The sequence below is a fragment of the Haliotis rubra genome, unplaced genomic scaffold (genome assembly GCF_003918875.1).
Source record: "Haliotis rubra isolate DU_JTF1 unplaced genomic scaffold, ASM391887v1 Scf9, whole genome shotgun sequence".
Taxonomy (NCBI): Eukaryota; Metazoa; Mollusca; class Gastropoda; order Lepetellida; family Haliotidae; genus Haliotis; species Haliotis rubra.
Window position 1 is genome coordinate 4,384,900 of NW_025767634.1, and position 19,713 is coordinate 4,404,612.

A 19,713-nucleotide genomic window follows, 5' to 3' on the forward strand; every position below is an offset into this window, starting at 1 on the left:
TTACATAATGTGACAGAGACCGAACTCGGGCCATAAATCAATGCGTTTTGTTTATGGTGTATAGCCTGATAGGTGTTAAGTTCAAATTGAATGTGGTCAGTGATCGAAGTTGCGTATTGAATACTGTCATTAGCAGACAGGCAGGCAGACACACACACACATAGGTGTCAATGAAACAGACATTGAGTTTGTCTGTGACAATGACATATCTATATCACAGTTAGAAATTCTGTGTGTGTGTGTGTGTTTCATCGCGTTATTTTCCAACTTTATAAGTTGAATTTGCACTTTTGATGATTTGTATCTGTAAGTCCATACCAAAAGGTATCAGAATCTACAAAGCTGTGTTTTACGTTGCATGTGACCTTTAATCATATTACTCCTTGAACTTACACCATTGCCAGAAAAAGTAGTTCCCTTTTCAAACTTCGATATTTGTTCTGTGCACACTGACTAAATCTGACAATGATGAATAAATTATAGTGTTATAGCTAAAATGGAGGAATTATCATGAAAGCGCTCTCTAGTTGTCAGAAATGAACAGGCCGCTGCAAATGATAATAGCCCGCTGATTCTATGACGACTGGCCATTATCAGTTCTGTTGTCACAGCGAGTGACGTCACGCTCCATTATGACGTCATAAATCTTGTTCCGTGATCTAACAGTGTTGTAAGCTGGGCCCTGTCTCGCATATCGCAATATACGCGCGCAAAGGGAGCTGGGAACCATCTTAACAGTGTTGGGTCAACAGCCCGTTTCGAGTTGTTTGAAGTAAACTTACATTTAAATTATGATACTGTTTTGACTTTTTTAGCACAAATTCCATCCATTTGGCTATAATAGCGGAGTTAATGGAAGACCTAGGGCTTCAGCAAATGATAATGTCCCGTGAACAGTGTTACCCCTATAGTGTAGGGATACATTCAAAGGGTATAGTGAATCGGTTTTCAAATTGCGACTGTATAGGCTGATTATATGATCGGAAATATATAGCATTGACCAATCAGAACTCCTGTTACATACTATGTTGAATTAGAATGGCAGATATAGTTACCTATATTATTAGACAGAATTGTATGTGAGTCATAACTCTGTGGATCTATGGATAACAAGCAATGTTTGGTAGACAATTCTTCTTGTGAATGGTTGTAAACTTGGTAAAGTTTCGTACATGTACTTAAAGCAGAACAAACTTTGCGGTTCAAATTTTCAGCATGACAGAGTGATATTGCCTTTTTCATGTTGTCCATATACCAGTCACAATAAATTTCATCCGTCAAATTAAATATCCAATATGTTAGAAAGTCTGTTAATGTCATAAATCATAAATATATATATATATGGCACTTGGGGTAGCCAAGTGGTTAAAGCGTTCATTAGTCACATCGAAGACCCGGGTTCGATTCCCCACATGGGTACAATGTGTGAAGCCCATTTCTGGTGTCCCCTGCCGTGATATTGCTGGAATACTGCTAAAAGTGGCGTAAAACTAAACTCACTCACACTCGCTTACATATTTACATGATTAAACTGCATCATAAAGTTCAAAGTGTCAAAACAGTTACAAACAAATCCCTGTGAATATCCCCAGCAACAGAAGGAATTTTATGGATTTGCATGGTCACTTGGTTGATAGCATGTCAATTTACGTGGATCGTTGTTCACAATATCAATCACTAGACAGGATCCAAACTGAAACATTTACAGTCCTCTTTCATATGGCCTGGTTGTTAGTGACAACATAATAAACATTAAAAAAAACCCAGCAAGTGATGAATGCAAGCAATTTTACAGGATAGTTTTTATTCTAAATGGTATTGTTTAATGAAGCGAATGTTTTAAAATAAATAAATTATTATTTAAAAATATTGAAAAGTCATCACAGTTTTAAACATATATGAGATACAGTCATGGGTTTAAAGAATAGAAACAAAAGGAGTGTATCTCTAGTTATAATGTGTTTTTAAAAAATAACGACAAATTAGAAATAGTTTTGCTCACGTCTTGCAAAATATGAAGTGAAAACGATAACTTTATGAGTAGTATTTATGCGTGTATCAATGAGTTACCTCCCCTGTATAGCTTTCCAATATATAAGGCTAACACGTTGTTTACTTCCGGTGTGTTTCGAGGCGAAGCAATGTTGAAGGAGTACAGTCCTGTCGCTCAGGCCCTACTGGGTACACTGTTTACCTGGGCATTGACAGCGCTTGGATCGGGGCTTGTATTTGTCTTCAAAAGCGGCCAGGTAAGACTGGATCCATTACGGTATTTCATTACCTTTTTTGACAGTGAGAAATGCAGCATGTCTTGGGATGGTGCTCAGAAATCCCACACCTGACGACCTGTCACGAAGTGACAACAGCTGATAGGGTTTTTCAGTGGTTGACACGTCGATCGTTTCACAAAGTTTACCCAAATAAATGAGAAAGTTCATTCACTTTGTGGTTGTATAAAATCACATTCTCAAAATGTAATTACAGCCAAAAAGTCATTAATGTTTTCACATTTGGTTTTTAAATGAAAAGCCATGGAAATACTGTTCACTCATCCCTACAAAATTAAGTACAAATATATGCTGTGTTTTTTTCACATTGGTATGATAATAGGACACAAACACTGATAATCTCAGAGGATCTGTTTCAATTTTATTAGCAAGGCAATCTGTATTAAAATAATGAGGTTTTGATGATTTAACATTGGTACCTGACTGCTCGTTTATGGTTCTTAGGAATTTTTCCAGATCTCTCCTTTATATAAAGCAACATCAAGGTATGGCTGAGTTCTCCATTTGTCTGTTTTTCTTCCCATTACATGATTACTGCACTAACATCCTTGCCATAATGTACATGAATTGTGTTCCCACAAAAATGCTACACCATTCACTTCCTAAAGACTTATCTAAAATATTTAGGCTTTTGTGTTTTATCTTGTACCTTTGTATGTACTTGTTGGGTTTGAATTATCAAGAGGGTACTGATGTGGGTCTGCCATTGCTGATGGTAAAATTCTTTACCCATTTGATTTCCAACTAAGCAAGTAAACATATTGTTGCAGAATAGAAAATATATAAGTTCTCTTCCTTGAAAGCTAACGTCTTAGGAAGTGAATTGTGTTACATCTGTTGTTAAGTCAAAACCCATGCACTTTTCTCAAGCATATCATTTGCATATGAAGAGCAATTATAATTTGACTGGGGATCTTTTAGGAAAACGGTAAGGAACAGCCTAGCTGGACTCCATATCAACATGTTCAAAATCAAAATCACTTTTACAGAGCAACAGATAGATTAAGTAGCTGCTGATGGTAAGCACTGAGCTTTCTCTTGTACTCTCCACAAAATGCAGAAGCTTTTGCTCATGAACAATGCAGATCTAGACATTACAAGTTCATTGCTCTATTAGAAGCTATGACAATATCTTTTCATGTAGGCGGTGTCATTACAGCAACTGTCAAAATTTTGATCTGTCATTAAAATACAATGTATATCCTCTTGATAATTCTTTGTCATACCTCTAAGGATGTCAAACTTAGGATGATGACTACCATATGTGCTGTTTTATTTGCCCTCAATGTTCACAATTTGGGGTTACCCGAATAGGTCCTTAGCAGCCAATGCTTGTCAAGAGAAGCAGCTAAATTGATCAGGTGGTCCAACACATGGACTTAAGCTTCCCCTGACATCATGACTCAATGCTCATAATATCAATCACTTGATAGTTTGGTCCAGATTTGAGTGTTAACAGGCCTCCATCATAGCACTGGAATAACACTGAACGTGCAAAATGTGACATTCAACGTATTTAAATTAATAGTTCTGAGCATGAAATGAAATTGTTGGTTCACATATGTTAGATTTTTACCAAATTTTAAGGTGAGATAGTTTATTGACAGAAAAAGATTACCATGATAAAAGATACATTATATCAAGTCCTGAAGACCACTGAACATTTTACCAGCAATGATCCTGCTGGTTTTAGCATTGACTTTTAGAGCTGTCGATTGTATAATAGTTGACACCTCATCCATTATATTCACTCATCAGTGACATCAGCAGAGATGTCAGTATGATTTGTCTACAACATCAGTATAAAACAGGTATTTTGAATTTAATCTATCCTTCAGGTAACTTTCAAAATTCTTAGTGGGCAAGAAATGATACATTGTAATGATACATCCATTTTATCATGTAGATCAGTTTTCGTGTGATTCCTGAAGGCTGTATATCTGTGTATCTCCTTGATCATCCTAGCCATTAAATCACTGGAGCATGCACAGTGACAGATGTGGGTCCCAGCTTACAAGTGTTCTGTAACAGTAACATACCACTGGGATAGGATCAGTAGAACCAAGTGTATAAAAGGTTAAATAATTAAATTCATTTGAAATGTTTGTTCTCCACATAATTATTGTAGTATATAATTATTGTGTTCTCTACCAGCTGTGATTTATTTAACCTCGACATATGTCGATGTTGTTCAGAACAGACTCACTGTTAATCTCTACTCATTTGCCCACAGTTGAAAAATTGTCAGAATGATATTTTTGTAAAGGGTGTTATTTTCAAACATGTTTCTGTGTCTTAATGTGCTTAACATGCTTAAGGGTATATTGTGAAAGATACAAAATTCATTATCATCTCAATAGCCTGAAGCATGTAAAATGTACCTGTACCTTTAGAGTAATTACATTTTCACTAGCTTATAAATATGAGGAAATGTTTTGGCAATGTTATTTTCATACAGACTTGGCAAACTAAGCACCTGAGTTGTTAAGATGAAATATTATTGATAGTGCCTGATAGAGATATACATTAGAGGTTGAGATTGCAATGTGTGCAGAATATTTAAAGTATGAAAGTCCTAACTTCACCTTTAGCTCCATTTTAAATAGATTTAATGCTGTATGACTATTCTCAGCTTAGCTTTTTAGACCAAACAGAATTTTATTAATTAGGGCTTCAGACTAGCAGCTTTATTTACAGGCTGAGTTTGTGTCGGCATTTTCTTTCATTAGTTTTTAAACCTGTTACCTACAATTTGCATAGTAGTGACATTTTTGTTATTGCATAATGTCATGGAGGTATGTACACAACAAGCAGTAACTTGAGATTGTGACCTTTGGAAAATATCAAGCTGTGATGAAGTACTTGTTTGTGATTGTTTTTTAGACTGTGGGTGATGAACCTAGGTTTCAACCATAGTCACAAAGAACCTTTCTGGATCAGCTACAAACAGAGCTGGTTTATCACAGGAATTGTGTGTTTTTGATCAGATGTCAGAGTTTTAAGCCAATGAGATGATGGTTTCTTTGTTGCCAAAATGTCTTTGATAATGGAATGTATTCTCTCCTGAGAAATGCCTACTGATCAAGACACAGTCTAAAAAACAATCACAAACAAGTACTTCATCACAGCTTGATATTTTCTTCAAGACTGTCAATTCTGCTTCCCACTTTGTTATGTTATGGTGTTATGGTGTCATCCCAGGAAATAGGCATCATTCTCTTGTGTTGTCCCCATATATAAATGAGTCAGTGAGTGAGTATGGTGAGCAATAGTCCAGCAATATCACGGTGGGAGACATCAGAAATGGCTTCACACATTGTACCCATGTGGGGAATCGAACCCGGGTCTTTGGTGTGATGCATGAACAAGTAGGCCACCCCACCACCCTTATCTTCATGACACATGAAATGGATTTACATGGTAATCCCTTTTTCTTCAAATCACTACTTCTACTTATTCAAGCATTTTCTTCACGTTTGTCTTTTTTTCCAAAGGTCACAGAGGTTACTTATTTTTGCCAAAGCTTTGTCAAATTTGCTTATTGTGCTACATAATTTTTAGTTCCTTTACATTTTTTGCCCCAGTTATCCCTAATATTACTTAGTTTATGTTGAATTTATTTCAAGTTACAATTGAATATGATCCATGGTTAGTGATGTCTTTCAAAATGAGGGGCGGTGGGGAAGCCTAGTGGTTAAAGCTTTCGCTCGTCACGCCGAAGACCCGGGTTCGATTCCCCACATGGGTACAATGTGTGAAACCCATTTCTGGTGTCCCCCGCTGTGATATTGCTGGAATATTGCTAAAAAGAGGTGTAAAACCATACTCACTCACTCACTCTTTCAAAATGCAATGGCCTATTATTCAAATTACCCAGAAAATAGGTTTTAACTTGTTTAAGCCATACCAAAGTGTTGCAATGTCAGTCTTGAAATAAAATATAACTGAAGGCAAATCAGATCAAGAAGGGATTGCCTGTACAAATGCAAATCCATTTGAATATGTTTGAACAGAAATCATGTTATCAATTGATCCGCAACCTGATCATCTGGATTGCAGAATGAGCAGATCTATGTGATGTTCAAATGCGCCATAAAGGTAGTATTTCAACGCTCATGACACACCTGCCATATTGTTGAACAGCTGAGGTAGTGATTGTACAAAATGGATATCACTTGAAGTTGATGTGGGAGCCATGCGAACTTCAAGTCATAGGTTCTGAAGTTGTGTCTGTGACAAGACCAATTTATGTGTGTCATTGATAGCAGTTTATAGTCATATAAACAAAATATAACGGTATTAACACCTCCCTTCCCCAGTTTTTCCTGTCATATTGTGCATTATTTATTTTTCTGGAAGAAATGATATTTATTTGAGAAATTATTCCAAAAACTGTCTGTGAAAATGATATCCCTGGAAACAAATTCCATTGGAACGTTTTACCTGGAATATTACTTCCTCCGGAATGTATCTCCAGAGGTAAATAAATATCCTATTAGATGAATGCATATTTCAACAACATTTCATCTCAAAATGATGCTCCTGCTTGTAATGGATGATCATGATGATCCCTGTCATGGCATCACTGTAAAATATTTATCATGTTTATTAGTTGTATGTATTGAACAATGTTGAATTATTCTGAAGAGGTAAATCAATCTTATGTGCCATTAGAAATCAAATGTGTTTCTGTAAAAGGAAACCTCGCAGTGCAAATAAATCTGTCTATGGGATGTATTGGGTTTAGCGTGTTCTCCCCACACCATGTCACGGCTTGTGTCACAGCTGTGACATCTACAGCAGACGTGACATGGCTTTGTTTAACTGGTGGTGTTTCTGACATCATTCCATTCAAAGAATATACCATACGTGTCATGTGCTACATCATGTGCTATGAACTAATTTTCCATATTTTATAATATTTCTGATTATTGCCTGTATGAAATATCAGACATCATTGCTGCAGTTTATCATTAATATTTTAGATAACAGGCTGTTCTGTGTGTTCAGTGAGATAATAATATTAGTTTTGTCTGAAATTAATGGGAAAATGTCATTTCAGCTTTAAACCAACTGAGTCGATAGTTCATGTTTAACCTTAGATAAATTGGGCTCCTGTGCATGAATTGTGCTTGTTTTATTGACATAATGAAGAATTTATTTTTGATAGCAAGCTGTTGCAGCAAGTGTTGACTTTAGACGTGTTAGAGGTTGTAGTTAGGGAACTGGAAATTGAATTAATTTATCATTATAATGGTATGTTGTCTAAATATGCAAAGGCGTGTCTAAGACACATGTAACCATGGTTGGATATTATTGATAGGGCTGGCTATCAATAGAGATCACAAAGATCAATAATCGTTAACCGAATGTCAATTGATTATTGGTAAATATCAGAGAACGTTGAACAAAATGAAGAAAAAACATCTGAAAAATTCAACATCACTGGTAATTGGTGACATATGTGATGTAGGCTTGGGTTACTGACAGTGTGCAATCCTGAACATAATGTAGAATCAGCCCATGAATAAAGACAGGGTTTGAAATACCCCATATATTAGTGTGCCTTGGCACGGTAAATACTGAAATGGCACGGTTAAAAGATGTTCTCGGTGCCCTTATGGCATGCCTAATTTTTTTGAGAAATAACTCGACTTTAATCATTTAATCCTCCAAACAATCATTTTTTTCAAAATTGAATAATGCCATACATATCTAAACGCTCATAAACCCATTTCTTTGTTTAACAATAAATTCAAATACAATCATCATTGTCATTTATTATAAAAATAAGTGGGCACACTTGATTTCTGAAAGGCTTAAAATATTTATCTGGTGCCTTAAGGCACACTTACAATTTTTTTTATTTCTATCCCTGAAAGACTTAACTACGTGTATTATCTGTGTTAGTTAAAACTTTATTTCATCACAACAGTTAATGTATGATATTATAGATGACACAATTTTCATGTTGGTAATGATCAATCTGATAATGATGAATCATCTTTCCCATGTTTCAGATCTTTGATATTTATAACCAGCCCTAGTGATCCAGTGACCTACATAGTCTAGGTCTGTTGAAGGTGACACATATGGCTGATAAGACTTACGCATGTTAATACAGCAGCTCAGAGTTTTTTGTAGGAATCCTATCTTTGCATCCTTGTTCAGAAACTGCCATATTTACATGTCTGTAATTAATTACTTCAATCATGGATGAAATTATTAATGCATTATAAATATTAAACTGTAAATACCATGATCATGGTGTTGATTAATGATAGACTGATGCATGCTTGCGTAAGCAGACACTGGACTGTCTTGAAACAAGTTTGCAGGCCTGACAATACTTGTTGACCAAAGCCTACTCACCTTCTCAATAAGTTGAAACCTCACACGTATCTTGGGGGGGTTTGTAAACATAATTTTCTATGAACCATATTCACTGCAAAATGCCAGACCAACTTCTTGACCAGTCTGTAAGGGTCCTCACCATTTGTTTACAAGCGCCCAATACTTAGCCCCAAAAGATAACCTACAGTCCATCTTTTCTTGTGTATCATTTTTGTGATTTGCAGAAAACACAGCAGTTTCGAAGGCGATTAAAGTAGTCTTGTAATTATTATCTAAAAGGTTTTAGTTTTATCAATGTTTAAACTACATTTATTGTCTACTACTCAGTGTCTTCTGACCAGTTTAACTCATCAGGTTGATAAAATTCCTATCTACCTTTGTCAGTGTTCTTAGAGACCAGGGCAATTTACACAGTGAATAGTGTGGTGCTTCTTGACTTTCACTTAACAATGCTCAAACACATGTAAAATATGCAATTCAAATTTCAGAGAAAAATACTCGATGGAAGTCTTGGATTTGCTGCAGGGGTAAGTATTTATGTGAATATTTTGAAAATAAATTTGAATATTCCCTGAAGTGTCGCTAGGGGCTTGAGATTTTAGTGTATAGTATATCTAATCATATCGAGGATAGGGTAGAGGGGATTGGTGCACGGCTGATATGTCAATAGTTAGGTCATGATATGATTTGTAATGTGCTACCTGAAACTTCACTTATAAAGATATTCTTTATAATATTGAAGGGAAACAAAGTGCAGCTCAAACTGTTGCCATCATTAAGAGATATGTTGTCTTGAGACCTCTTGTACACACACGATACAAGCAGCAAATATAATTTCACATTTTTTAGCTTGTCAAAATTATCATGTCTGTATATACTGGTTTTTATACATGACCTACTGATTTAATATCTGTACTGTGGTACAGTGTACAACAGCTGAATTGTTATATCCTTGGTTTAAATCCATTTGTTTTGTCCATAAGTCTTATCCATGTTATCCTTGGGTGTTACTTATGTGTTATCCATGAGAGCTAACTGTGTGTGTTAACATATGGCTTATCCAAGTGTGTTGAGTCTACATGAGTCTTATCCAGAAGTACAATCCATAATTGCTTTCCAAATGTGTTATCAGTGAGTGTTATCCAAGGGTTTATCCATGGGTGTTTTCTACTTGTGCTACCCAAGTGGTTTATCCATGGTTGTTATTGTTTTTTGTTATCTGTAAGTGTTATCCATAGTTATTCTTCATGGGTGTTTTCTTGTGTTTTCATGTGTTTTATCTGTGAGTGTTATCCATAGTTATTCTTCATGGTTGTTATTGTTTCCCTGTGTGTTATCTATGAGTGTTATCCATAGTTATTCTTCATGGTTGTTATTGTTTCCCTGTGTGTTATCTGTAAGTGTTATCCATAGTTATTCTTCATAGTTATTCTGTGTGTTTCATGAGTGTTATCCATAGTTATTCTTCATGGTTGTTATTGTTTCCCTGTGTGTTATCATGTTATCCATAGTTATTCTTCATGGGTGTTATTGTTTCCCTGTGTTATCTAAGTGTTATCAATAGTTATTCTTCATGGTTGTTATTGTTTCCCTGTTTGTTATCTATGAGTGTTATCCATAGTTATTCTTCATGGGTGTTATTGTTTCCCTGTGGGTTATCTGTGAGTGTTATCCATAGTTATTCTTCATGGGTGTTATTGTTTCCCTGTGGGTTATCTGTGAGTGTTATCCATAGTTATTCTTCATGGTTGTTAGTGTTTCCTTGTGTGTGATCTATGAGTGTTATCCATAGTTATTCTTCATGGGTGTTATCAGTGTTTTCATGTGTGTTATCTGTGAGTGTTATCCATAGTTATTCTTCATGGTTATTGTTTCCCTGTGTGTTATCTATGAATGTTATCCATAGTTATTCTTCATGGGTGTTATCAGTGTTTTCCCTGTGGGTTATCTATGAGTGTTATCCATTCTTATTCTTCATGGGTGTTATTGTTTTCCCTGTGTGTTATCTGTAAGTGTGATCCATAGAGAATACTACACGAGGTCTCATTACATACGAATTATCACGAACGAGTGTCCTTCCTGTGGTATCTGATAACATAGGAAGGTCAGAATCTTTAGGATAGATTCAGTTTGTATATGAGTAATGAGAAAGTGTGGTATTTTATTTATTACCCACGTCTTACATGCATTAAATTGACAAAATAGCGTATTTTTGTTATGTTTTTGGTTTCAAACCGAAACCGGTTTCATAAAGAGGTTGCGGAAGAGTTTTGTACTGTAGTACAATATTTGCATGACGTCACACTGTAATGATGTCACTGCCTTGGTAACCAACGTCACGATGCATGTCAGTTGTCATCGCCTCGTACAGCCTCTTACAGTAAACTACTCCGTAGCACCTCGTTTCCTGTTGCTTCATTCGGCTAACATCACTGGTGGAAACATTGCGTTTATGTTTTTAGAAGGATATAATGTCTCTGTTCGACTCCCAATTAAACAGCGACACGGCAAGGTTCGCAATGTTTACATTCCAACAATGCATTTAAGTTGTAGAATGAATGAATTCCCGTGTTTGTTATGAATGAAAAAATAGTTACGTCAGAATGTGACCTAATCGGTTATCCAATCAAATCGTTAGAATCTCAGGTCAAGTCGTTACGACACAGGTCAACGCGATACGACACTCGTGTGACGTACGAGATTAGTATGCAACTACCCATACGTTGACCTCGTGGGTAATAAATACTTATTCTTCATGGATGTTATCAGTGTTTTCCCTGTGGGTTATCTGTGAGTGTTATCCATAGTTAGTGTTATCCATACTTATTCTTCATGGGTGTTATTATCCTTGTGTTTCCATGTTATGGGTTATCTGTGATTGTTTTCCATGTGGGTTATCTGTAGTGTTATCTATAGTTTTTGTTCATGGGTGTTATTGTTTCCCTGTGTGTTATCTATGAGTGTTATCCATAGTTATTCTTCATGGGTGTTATTGTTTCCCTGTGGGTTATCTGTGAGTGTTATCAATAGTTATTCTTCATGGGTGTTATTGTTTCCCTGTGGGTTATCTATGAGTGTTATCCATAGTTATTCTTCATGGGTGTTATCATTGTTTCCCTGTGGGTTATCTATGAGTGTTATCCATAGTTATTGTTCATGGGTGTTATTGTTTCCCTGTGTGTTATCTATGAGTGTTATCCATAGTTATTCTTCATGGGTGTTATTGTTTCCCTGTGTGTTATCTATGAGTGTTATCCAAAGTTATTCTTCATGGGTGTTATTGTTTCCCTGTGTGTTATCTGTAAGTGTTATCAATAGTTATTCTTCATGGGTGTTATTGTTTCCCTGTGGGTTATCTATGAGTGTTATCCATAGTTATTCTTCATGGGTGTTATTGTTTCCCTGTGTGTTATCTGTGAGTGTTATCCATAGTTATTCTTCATGGGTGTTATCATTGTTTCCCTGTGTGTTATCTATGAGTGTTATCCAAAGTTATTCTTCATGGGTGTTATTGTTTCCCTGTGTTTCCACCTGTGTCTATCTATGAGTGTTATCCAAAGTTATTCTTCATGGGTGTTATTGTTTCCCTGTGTGTTATCTATGAGTGTTATCCATAGTTATTCTTCATGGTTGTTATTGTTTCCCTGTGTGTTATCTATGAGTGTTATCCATAGTTATTCTTCATGGGTGTTATTGTTTCCCATGTGTGTTATCTATGTAAGTGTTATCAATAGTTATTCTACATGGGTGTTATTGTTTCCCTGTGTGTTATCTATGAGTGTTATCCATAGTTATTCTTCATGGTTGTTATTGTTTCCCTGTGTGTTATCTGTGAGTGTTATCAATAGTTATTCTTCATGGGTGTTATTGTTTCCCTGTGGGTTATCTATGAGTGTTATCCACAGTTATTCTTCATGGATGTTATTGTTTCCCTGTGTGTTATCTATGAATGTTATCCATAGTTATTCTTCATGGGTGTTATGATTGTTTCCATGTGGGTTATCTATGAGTGTTATCCATACTTATCCTTCATGGGTGTTATCATTGGTTTCCATGTGTGTTATCTATGAGTGTTATCCACAGTTCTTCATGGGTGTTATTGTTTCCCATGTGTGTTATCTATGAGTGTTATCCACAGTTCTTCATGGGTGTTATTGTTTCCCTGTGTGTTATCTGTAAGTGTTATCCATAGTTATTCTTCATGGGTGTTATCATTGTTTCCATGTGGGTTATCTATGAGTGTTATCCAAAGTTATTCTTCATGGGTGTTATTGGTTCCCAGTGTGTTATCTATGAGTGTTATCCACGTGTGTTGTAGGTGATGACAGCAGCTTCCTACTGGTCCCTGCTGGCTCCAGCTATAGAGTTTGCTGAGCACTCCGGACTTTATGGAACGAATGGAGAGTGGGCTTTCATCCCTGTGGCTGTGGGATTTGTTCTTGGAGCCCTATTTGTCTATGCTGCAGACATAGTTTTACCTAATATGGTATGTTCAGCTAAACATGAGTTAGTTGACATTTCACAGTATTTTTAAAGAATATCTTTAAATAATAGAGTGACCTTTCAAAGTAAATGTTATGACAGTCACTGTAAGAACAGGTTAGTGTTCGTCACAAGGGAGATATAGACTCTCAGACACACAATGTGCATTAGTGCAAAACAGTCAATCATGGCTGCCTCTTCTCTTGTCAGAATCAAATCATTTCAAACTTGGCATGTTGTATATGCAGGGCCACTACAAGGAATAACGACTTACTCAAACAATTCACATAATGTACTCTGGTGGTATAGGATGTATATGGAATACAGCTCATGTTATGGACATTGTTTCAACAAGTATTTATGTGGGGTAGCCCAGTGGTTAGAGCATCCGCTCATCATGCCGAAGTCCTGGGTTTGATTCCTCACATGGGTAATGTGTGAAGCCCCTTTCTGGTGTCCCCTGCCGTGATATTGCTGGAATATGCTAACAGTGGCGTAAAACCTTACACTTGTCACAGTGTTTAACCATGCTAATGGTGTCATCAAGTCCGTTGTTCATGCCTTTATCCACTTCCTAATCTGATGACATTGATGTTTTTTCATCTAAGGGAGGAAGCCCATCCGATCTTGCCCTTTCCCTGGATGTGGAGACCAAACTAGAAAAAGATGGCAATTTGAATTATTCCCCTTCTCCCGAATTTGCTCAAGGTAAGTGTGTCACTTACATCAAGGGTAAAGAGCTAGGGTGCCATTGTACAAAGTAACCTCAACGCTACGCCAGTCGTAAGTCTTTGTTATGGTATGTGAGTTACGATCACCTTAGTGTTAAGTTAGCTTTGTACAACGGCACCCTGGTACATATGATGTGTAGACCGTCAGGAAGCTGTTGTGATACATACCTTGAACGGATTGTGGGCGAAATATTTGTCTTCAAATTGAGGTTTCATTAGTTAAAATGTGTAACTAGTATATTATATGTCTTGAACCTATGGCCCTGATCCATGAAAGCAAGTAATTACTGGTTTGCCTGTCATAGACTACTCCTACTCCTAATTTACTCCAGGGAGATTCCATGTAAGGGTAGGTCCCTGACAACCTGTGCTTCTTGTATGAGGGGGATAGCCTAGTGGTTAAAGCGTTGGCTCGTCACGCCGAAGACCCGGGTTCGAATCCCCACATGGATACAATGTGTGAAGCCCATTTCTGGTGTCCCCCGCTGTGATGTTGCTGGAATATTGCTTAAAAGCGGCGTAAAACCAAACTCAGTCAGTCAGGCAGTCAGTCTTGTATGAGGCGACCAAATGGATTGGGTAGCATGGTATGGGTCGTAGATCACTTTATCATTCACGGAAATGTCTGGTCCAGGCTTGATCATGTATAGGTTGCTGTCATATTGCTGGAATGTTGCTGAGTGTGGTGTTAGAACTACAAACAAACAAATCTGCAGCCCACTCTGATATAGCTGGAACATTGCTGACAGCAGCATAGCAGCAACATTAAGTAACTAGCTCTCTGTCATTGTAGAGATTCACGAGATTTAATGTTTCATCAGTACTGTTTCAGCCATATTTTCAAAATTTTATGCATTTAGAAAGGATTGTCTTGTTTCAGTACTCAGTGCTGTCATGGATAAAACAACAGTAACAAAAAGTCTCTACCTACACCATCCATTATGAAATGGCTTCTGTGTAAATGTGCATGTTTGTAGAAAAAGGCTTAAATTGCCAGTTCTGCCATTACCAGTCCAAATTAAACAGGCATGTCCCTTGGGAAAGAAGTAAGGATTTCTATGGCACAGAAGTCGTTCCTTTTCAGGTTGTCTCCCTTAGCCCTGCCAGGATACACTGTTGTTTTTTATTGAATAGCAGGTTCTTCATGATTATGTTCCTTGTCAAGGCAGAACTAAAAGTACTGTCGGAAATAGAAAAATTGAAAAAAAAATTTTTTTCACATTTAGATCTACAATGTAGGTAGTTAATATGTGAAAGTGTGAAATATCTGTTAAACTAAGTTCGGCCTAACTACAGTCGCAGTGGGAGGGAGATAGGAAACGTAAAAGAAGGATTTTACTGAGGAGAGATTAGTGCAGAAATGAGCAATGCAGGTTTTTCTAAGTCCAATGCGACTTATTCAGAACAGACCATGGCTTTATGCAAATTAGTGTGCAATGATATTGTATTACAAAGGACACTTTTTAAATGATCATTTTGAAATTAGACTTAGCTTCGTTATAAACGATAGCAGACGTAAAAAAAAATAACTTTAATACTGAAACTATTAAATATGTAGCTACCATGGCATCTCACGATCACTATAAAAAGAAACAGGTAGGAGGGGTCGTCTCAAAAGCGAACCCAGGACTGGTGTCACAGACCGTGGTTGGGGGAACTGAGATATTACCTAAGATAAGATAATCAATAGAGACATATTCAATACACATGAAAAAACATAAAATATCTTTGAGATGACCCCTTGTGCCTGTGGGCAGCACGTGCATTTCATGCCATGTGAGTCGACGGTCCGTCGTCATACCTGGCTGAGTGACCTCATTGCCATCTATAGTCTGATCTATTGTTTTCAGCAGCTATTCATATTTTTTCTAAGTTTTGCCCGATGTTACGAGTAAACATGCTTTTCTGGATATCCTATTACGCATCCCCCTGAACGTCCAGTTAGGCCGATGTGGGTTATTTCGACATATGCTATTTGCAATTGTGTAAATTTTAGGGATACAGAGTAACAGCCTAAAAACAGTTTTTTCTATTTCCGACAGTACTTTAGACCCACACTCTTTGCTTCCACCAAAATAAAAATATAAGATGTCTATAAGTTGTTTCAATTTCAGCATCAGAGAGCCATAAATCCAACTGACACTGATTCAATGATTACTGACTTCAGGTTATGATGATAACTTTTCCAAGTCACCAGCAGGCACGAGACAGAGGCGACCAGTGCCTACCGACAATTATTACCAGGCTGCTTCTAGTCATGAGTCTATAGACTTGTCAGTCTCTGAGAGGAACCTTACAGATTCCAGGAATACAAGCTGGAGAAGAATACTGTTATTAATAGTAGCCATTACAATTCATAATATACCAGGTAAGGACTGATAACTAGTGGTGCTCCGATTAATTGAAATAATCGAAGATTGGTCGCAGTGACTAAACGACCAAGCAATCGATCATGTTTTCTCATAATTGAACACAAACAATTCTGGAACACTTGTTTGCATTAACAATATTTTTCACAAGGTTGGTTTTGTCTGTTACATTTGATGACCACTACAAGCTCGTTCCAAGTCATGGTTGAATTTATCTTCAAGACTCCAAGAAATTAATGTTCCTAACCTACTAGTCATCCTTTAAAGATGTGAAATTTGCCAATGCCTTTTGTGGAATTTGCAAAAACACCAAAGAACTACAGGGTGTTTTCTCTATATTTTTTTGTCCATTAACAAAAATAATCAGGAAAATTTCATAAATGACGCTAACCAATTATTTTCGATGATTGATCGGTTGTAATGAACCAATCATCAATTATGAGATTTTGACCAATTCCCAGCACTACTGATAACGCGGAAAAATGTTTTTGTTAACATTAGAGAGTAACTAATGGTTCTTTGGCAATGTTAGGGCAATATCTGATCCAGAACAGGTTACTATTCCTCAGTGAGTTGGCTGCTCTTTGGGGTTCCATTTAGCAATATAGGTCTCCGTGCATCACAAAACAAACCTGCATGGTCACATGTTGTTCTTGCTTACTTTACTAGATGTAGATAGTCCATACACTCAATCATTGTCATCAGGTAGTACATTTAATCATTGTCATCAGGTAGTACATTTAATCATTGTCATCAGGTAGTACATTTAATCATTGTAATCAGGTAGTACATTTAATCATTGTAATCAGGTAGTACATTTAATCATTGTAATCAGGTAGTACATTTAATCATTGTAATATATTGAAACATTAAAAGCTGTTGATACTTACAATCATTATAACCTGTTCATACATTTGATAATCAAAATCTTTTAATACATTTAAAAAATCATTGAAATCTGTTAATACATTTAAGAAATCATTGAAATATCTAATACATTAAAAAATCATTAAAATCTGTTAATACATTGAAATATCTTTATCTGTTCTTACGTTCAATAACTGTAGCTTGTGTAAACAGTCAGTCATTAAAATCTGTTAACTCATTCCGTAATTGTAGTGTACTACGTGTTTAGTTTTCTTGTACTAACTGTCGCTTCCTTTCAGAGGGCCTTGCTGTAGGTGTGGGCTTCGGTGCTATAGGGAAGACAAAAACAGCTACTTTTGAAAGTGCAAGGTATAATATAGTTTTGGGGCTTAAGTATATATCAAATATATAAAACTAACTACTTTTGCTCTTGATTCTGAGAGGCGTCTCAATGCACGCAGTTTAACTGGGCTGTGTGAGGACGTTTCAAGTTGTTCCGCCTGTGGAGAGCAGTGGGAGGAAAGTAGACATGTTTCAACGCACGATGGCACACCTATGCTGGAATATGCTAAAAGCTTAACTCAGTCAGTCAGTACATGAAAATGTACTTACATGAGGTAAATCTCCATTGAATATGCTTTCAGAAAATATCAAAATCATGTTTCAGTGAAGTTGGCACATAGGTCAAAATTGTCGCCAAAAACTGACTACTTTTGCTCGTGATATATTGCAGTTCATCACAGTTGCTAGTTAATATTTTCCCCCTGGATTTGCGAGTAAGCATGAGTGAGGGAATATGGTTTTACACCGTAATGCAGAATTCCACTTAGCTGCATATCTGTGTAAAATAAGCAGACCAAATTAAGATGGGGTTGCTTGCTTACTAAAAATAACAAAGCTTCAAAACCCTATAGTTTTACAATATTGGAAGTAATGAGCTATTGTAGCATGTTCAGCTTGCTTAGCCATATTGCTTTCTTAATCCCTATTTACTGCTAATAACCTTAATTGTGTCTCTGTTTTGGTATTGTAGGCTTGAATACTGTAAATCATGAAATTAATGCGAAAAATGCGTCTGTACTCTTCTCGCATTATTATAATGATGCATTTCAGTCTGACCATGTCTACTTAATATAAGACAGAAAACGTAAATCTGTTGACACTACACATTACACCAATACAGGTCACTTCCTCATTACAGGTATCTCAAGCCACATGTAATTATCACGGGTTACAATCACTGGTCATTGTCTACAGTCACACAAGCACATCAGCCAGACCGGACATTCTCCAGCCACTTGTTTGTTGTACCTTGGTAGATGACTTATGTCTTTCAAGTTGGATTAAGTTTATACATGTTGTCATAAGACAAGTAGTAGCAAGCGTCACGTGATCAAACATGGCAGCGTAATCAAAACATCATCAGCTCATTTCCATTCATTGCTTAACAAGCTCAATTCATTTTATCATCAACACAGATTCCTGAGCTTGCATTAATTTCATGACGCATTTTAGACTAGACCCTCACACTCGCATTAAATTTGTGACGCATTAATTTCATGGTTTACAGTAGTAGATCTTACGCGACATGTGACATTTGGAGCAGAACATGAACTATTGTAGCAAAGTAGATGTCACTTTAAGCATTATGTAGAAAATGTTTAAGCGCTGGTTTACATATGCACAATAGACTGAAGTTGAAATATATTGAATAATTTATTACCTGTTACCTTGAGGATAACAGATAATCGACAAAAAACCCACATACATAAGTGCTATGTATGAGGGACAATATATTTCAAAAGAAACATCTGCATTGATGGTGGAAAATATATTGCTCAAGTTTGTTTGTGGTTGGTAAATAGCTCTAGTGGTAGCACTACCATGTGTTAATGATATATTATATACTGACTTGAGACAGCAAAAATTGAAAAGAAGAAAGATTTGGCTGTCTGCACTGGCCTATGAAATATCATGAATGTACAATGTGTGAAGCCCATTTCAGTTGTCCCCTGCCATGATATTGCTGGAATATTGCTGAAGGTGGTGTCAGTGACATTATTCCCATGTACAAGGTCACATAATAGTGAAGCAGTGAGAGGAATATAGTATGATGTGGTGATTGGGAGCACTGAAAGTTGGTGAAGAGTTATCTCCCTTTTTGTGTATGTTGGCCAGAAATCTTGTGTAGTTCACAACAGTTCTCCCTGAAAGCTCACTGTTTGTCTCATAGCTCTGTAACACACTGCTGAGTTTAATATTACGGTAATGGTAATCAGTTCAGCCTAAACTGAAAATTTATGAAGTTCAAAAATGCTTGTATTAGCATCATCAGAGAAACAAGGCAACACGGAGAAAATAAATTCGATAAGCACCTCATTGTTGTTAATAAATTAATCTATTTTTGTTCAAGGAAATTTGACAAATACACCTTTTCCTGGGATTTTTAACAAGTATTTTTCATCTTTTCTGTGTATTCTGAGTCCATTGTTAGGAATGGGTGAGTGAGTGAGTGAGTGAGTTTTACGCCACAATCAGCAATATTCCAGCTATATGGTGGCAGTCTGTAAATAATCGAGTCTGGACCAGACAATCCAGTGATCAATAGCATGAGCATCGATC

The 19,713-nt window shown here is 36.5% G+C and overlaps 1 protein-coding gene across 1 annotated transcript in view; it reads left to right on the forward strand.

Moving 5' to 3' along the window:
* The first annotated feature begins 2,113 nt into the window (after positions 1-2,113).
* LOC124263848 (zinc transporter ZIP11-like) overlaps positions 2,114-19,713 on the forward strand; it is a 58,063-nt gene continuing 40,463 nt past the window's right edge. The window contains exons 1-6 of the mRNA XM_046698569.1: positions 2,114-2,249; positions 9,131-9,169; positions 12,961-13,128; positions 13,733-13,832; positions 16,023-16,223; positions 17,391-17,460. Coding sequence (XP_046554525.1) covers positions 2,142-2,249; positions 9,131-9,169; positions 12,961-13,128; positions 13,733-13,832; positions 16,023-16,223; positions 17,391-17,460 — 686 coding nt within the window. The 5' untranslated portion in view covers positions 2,114-2,141. The remainder of the gene's footprint in view (positions 2,250-9,130; positions 9,170-12,960; positions 13,129-13,732; positions 13,833-16,022; positions 16,224-17,390; positions 17,461-19,713) is intronic.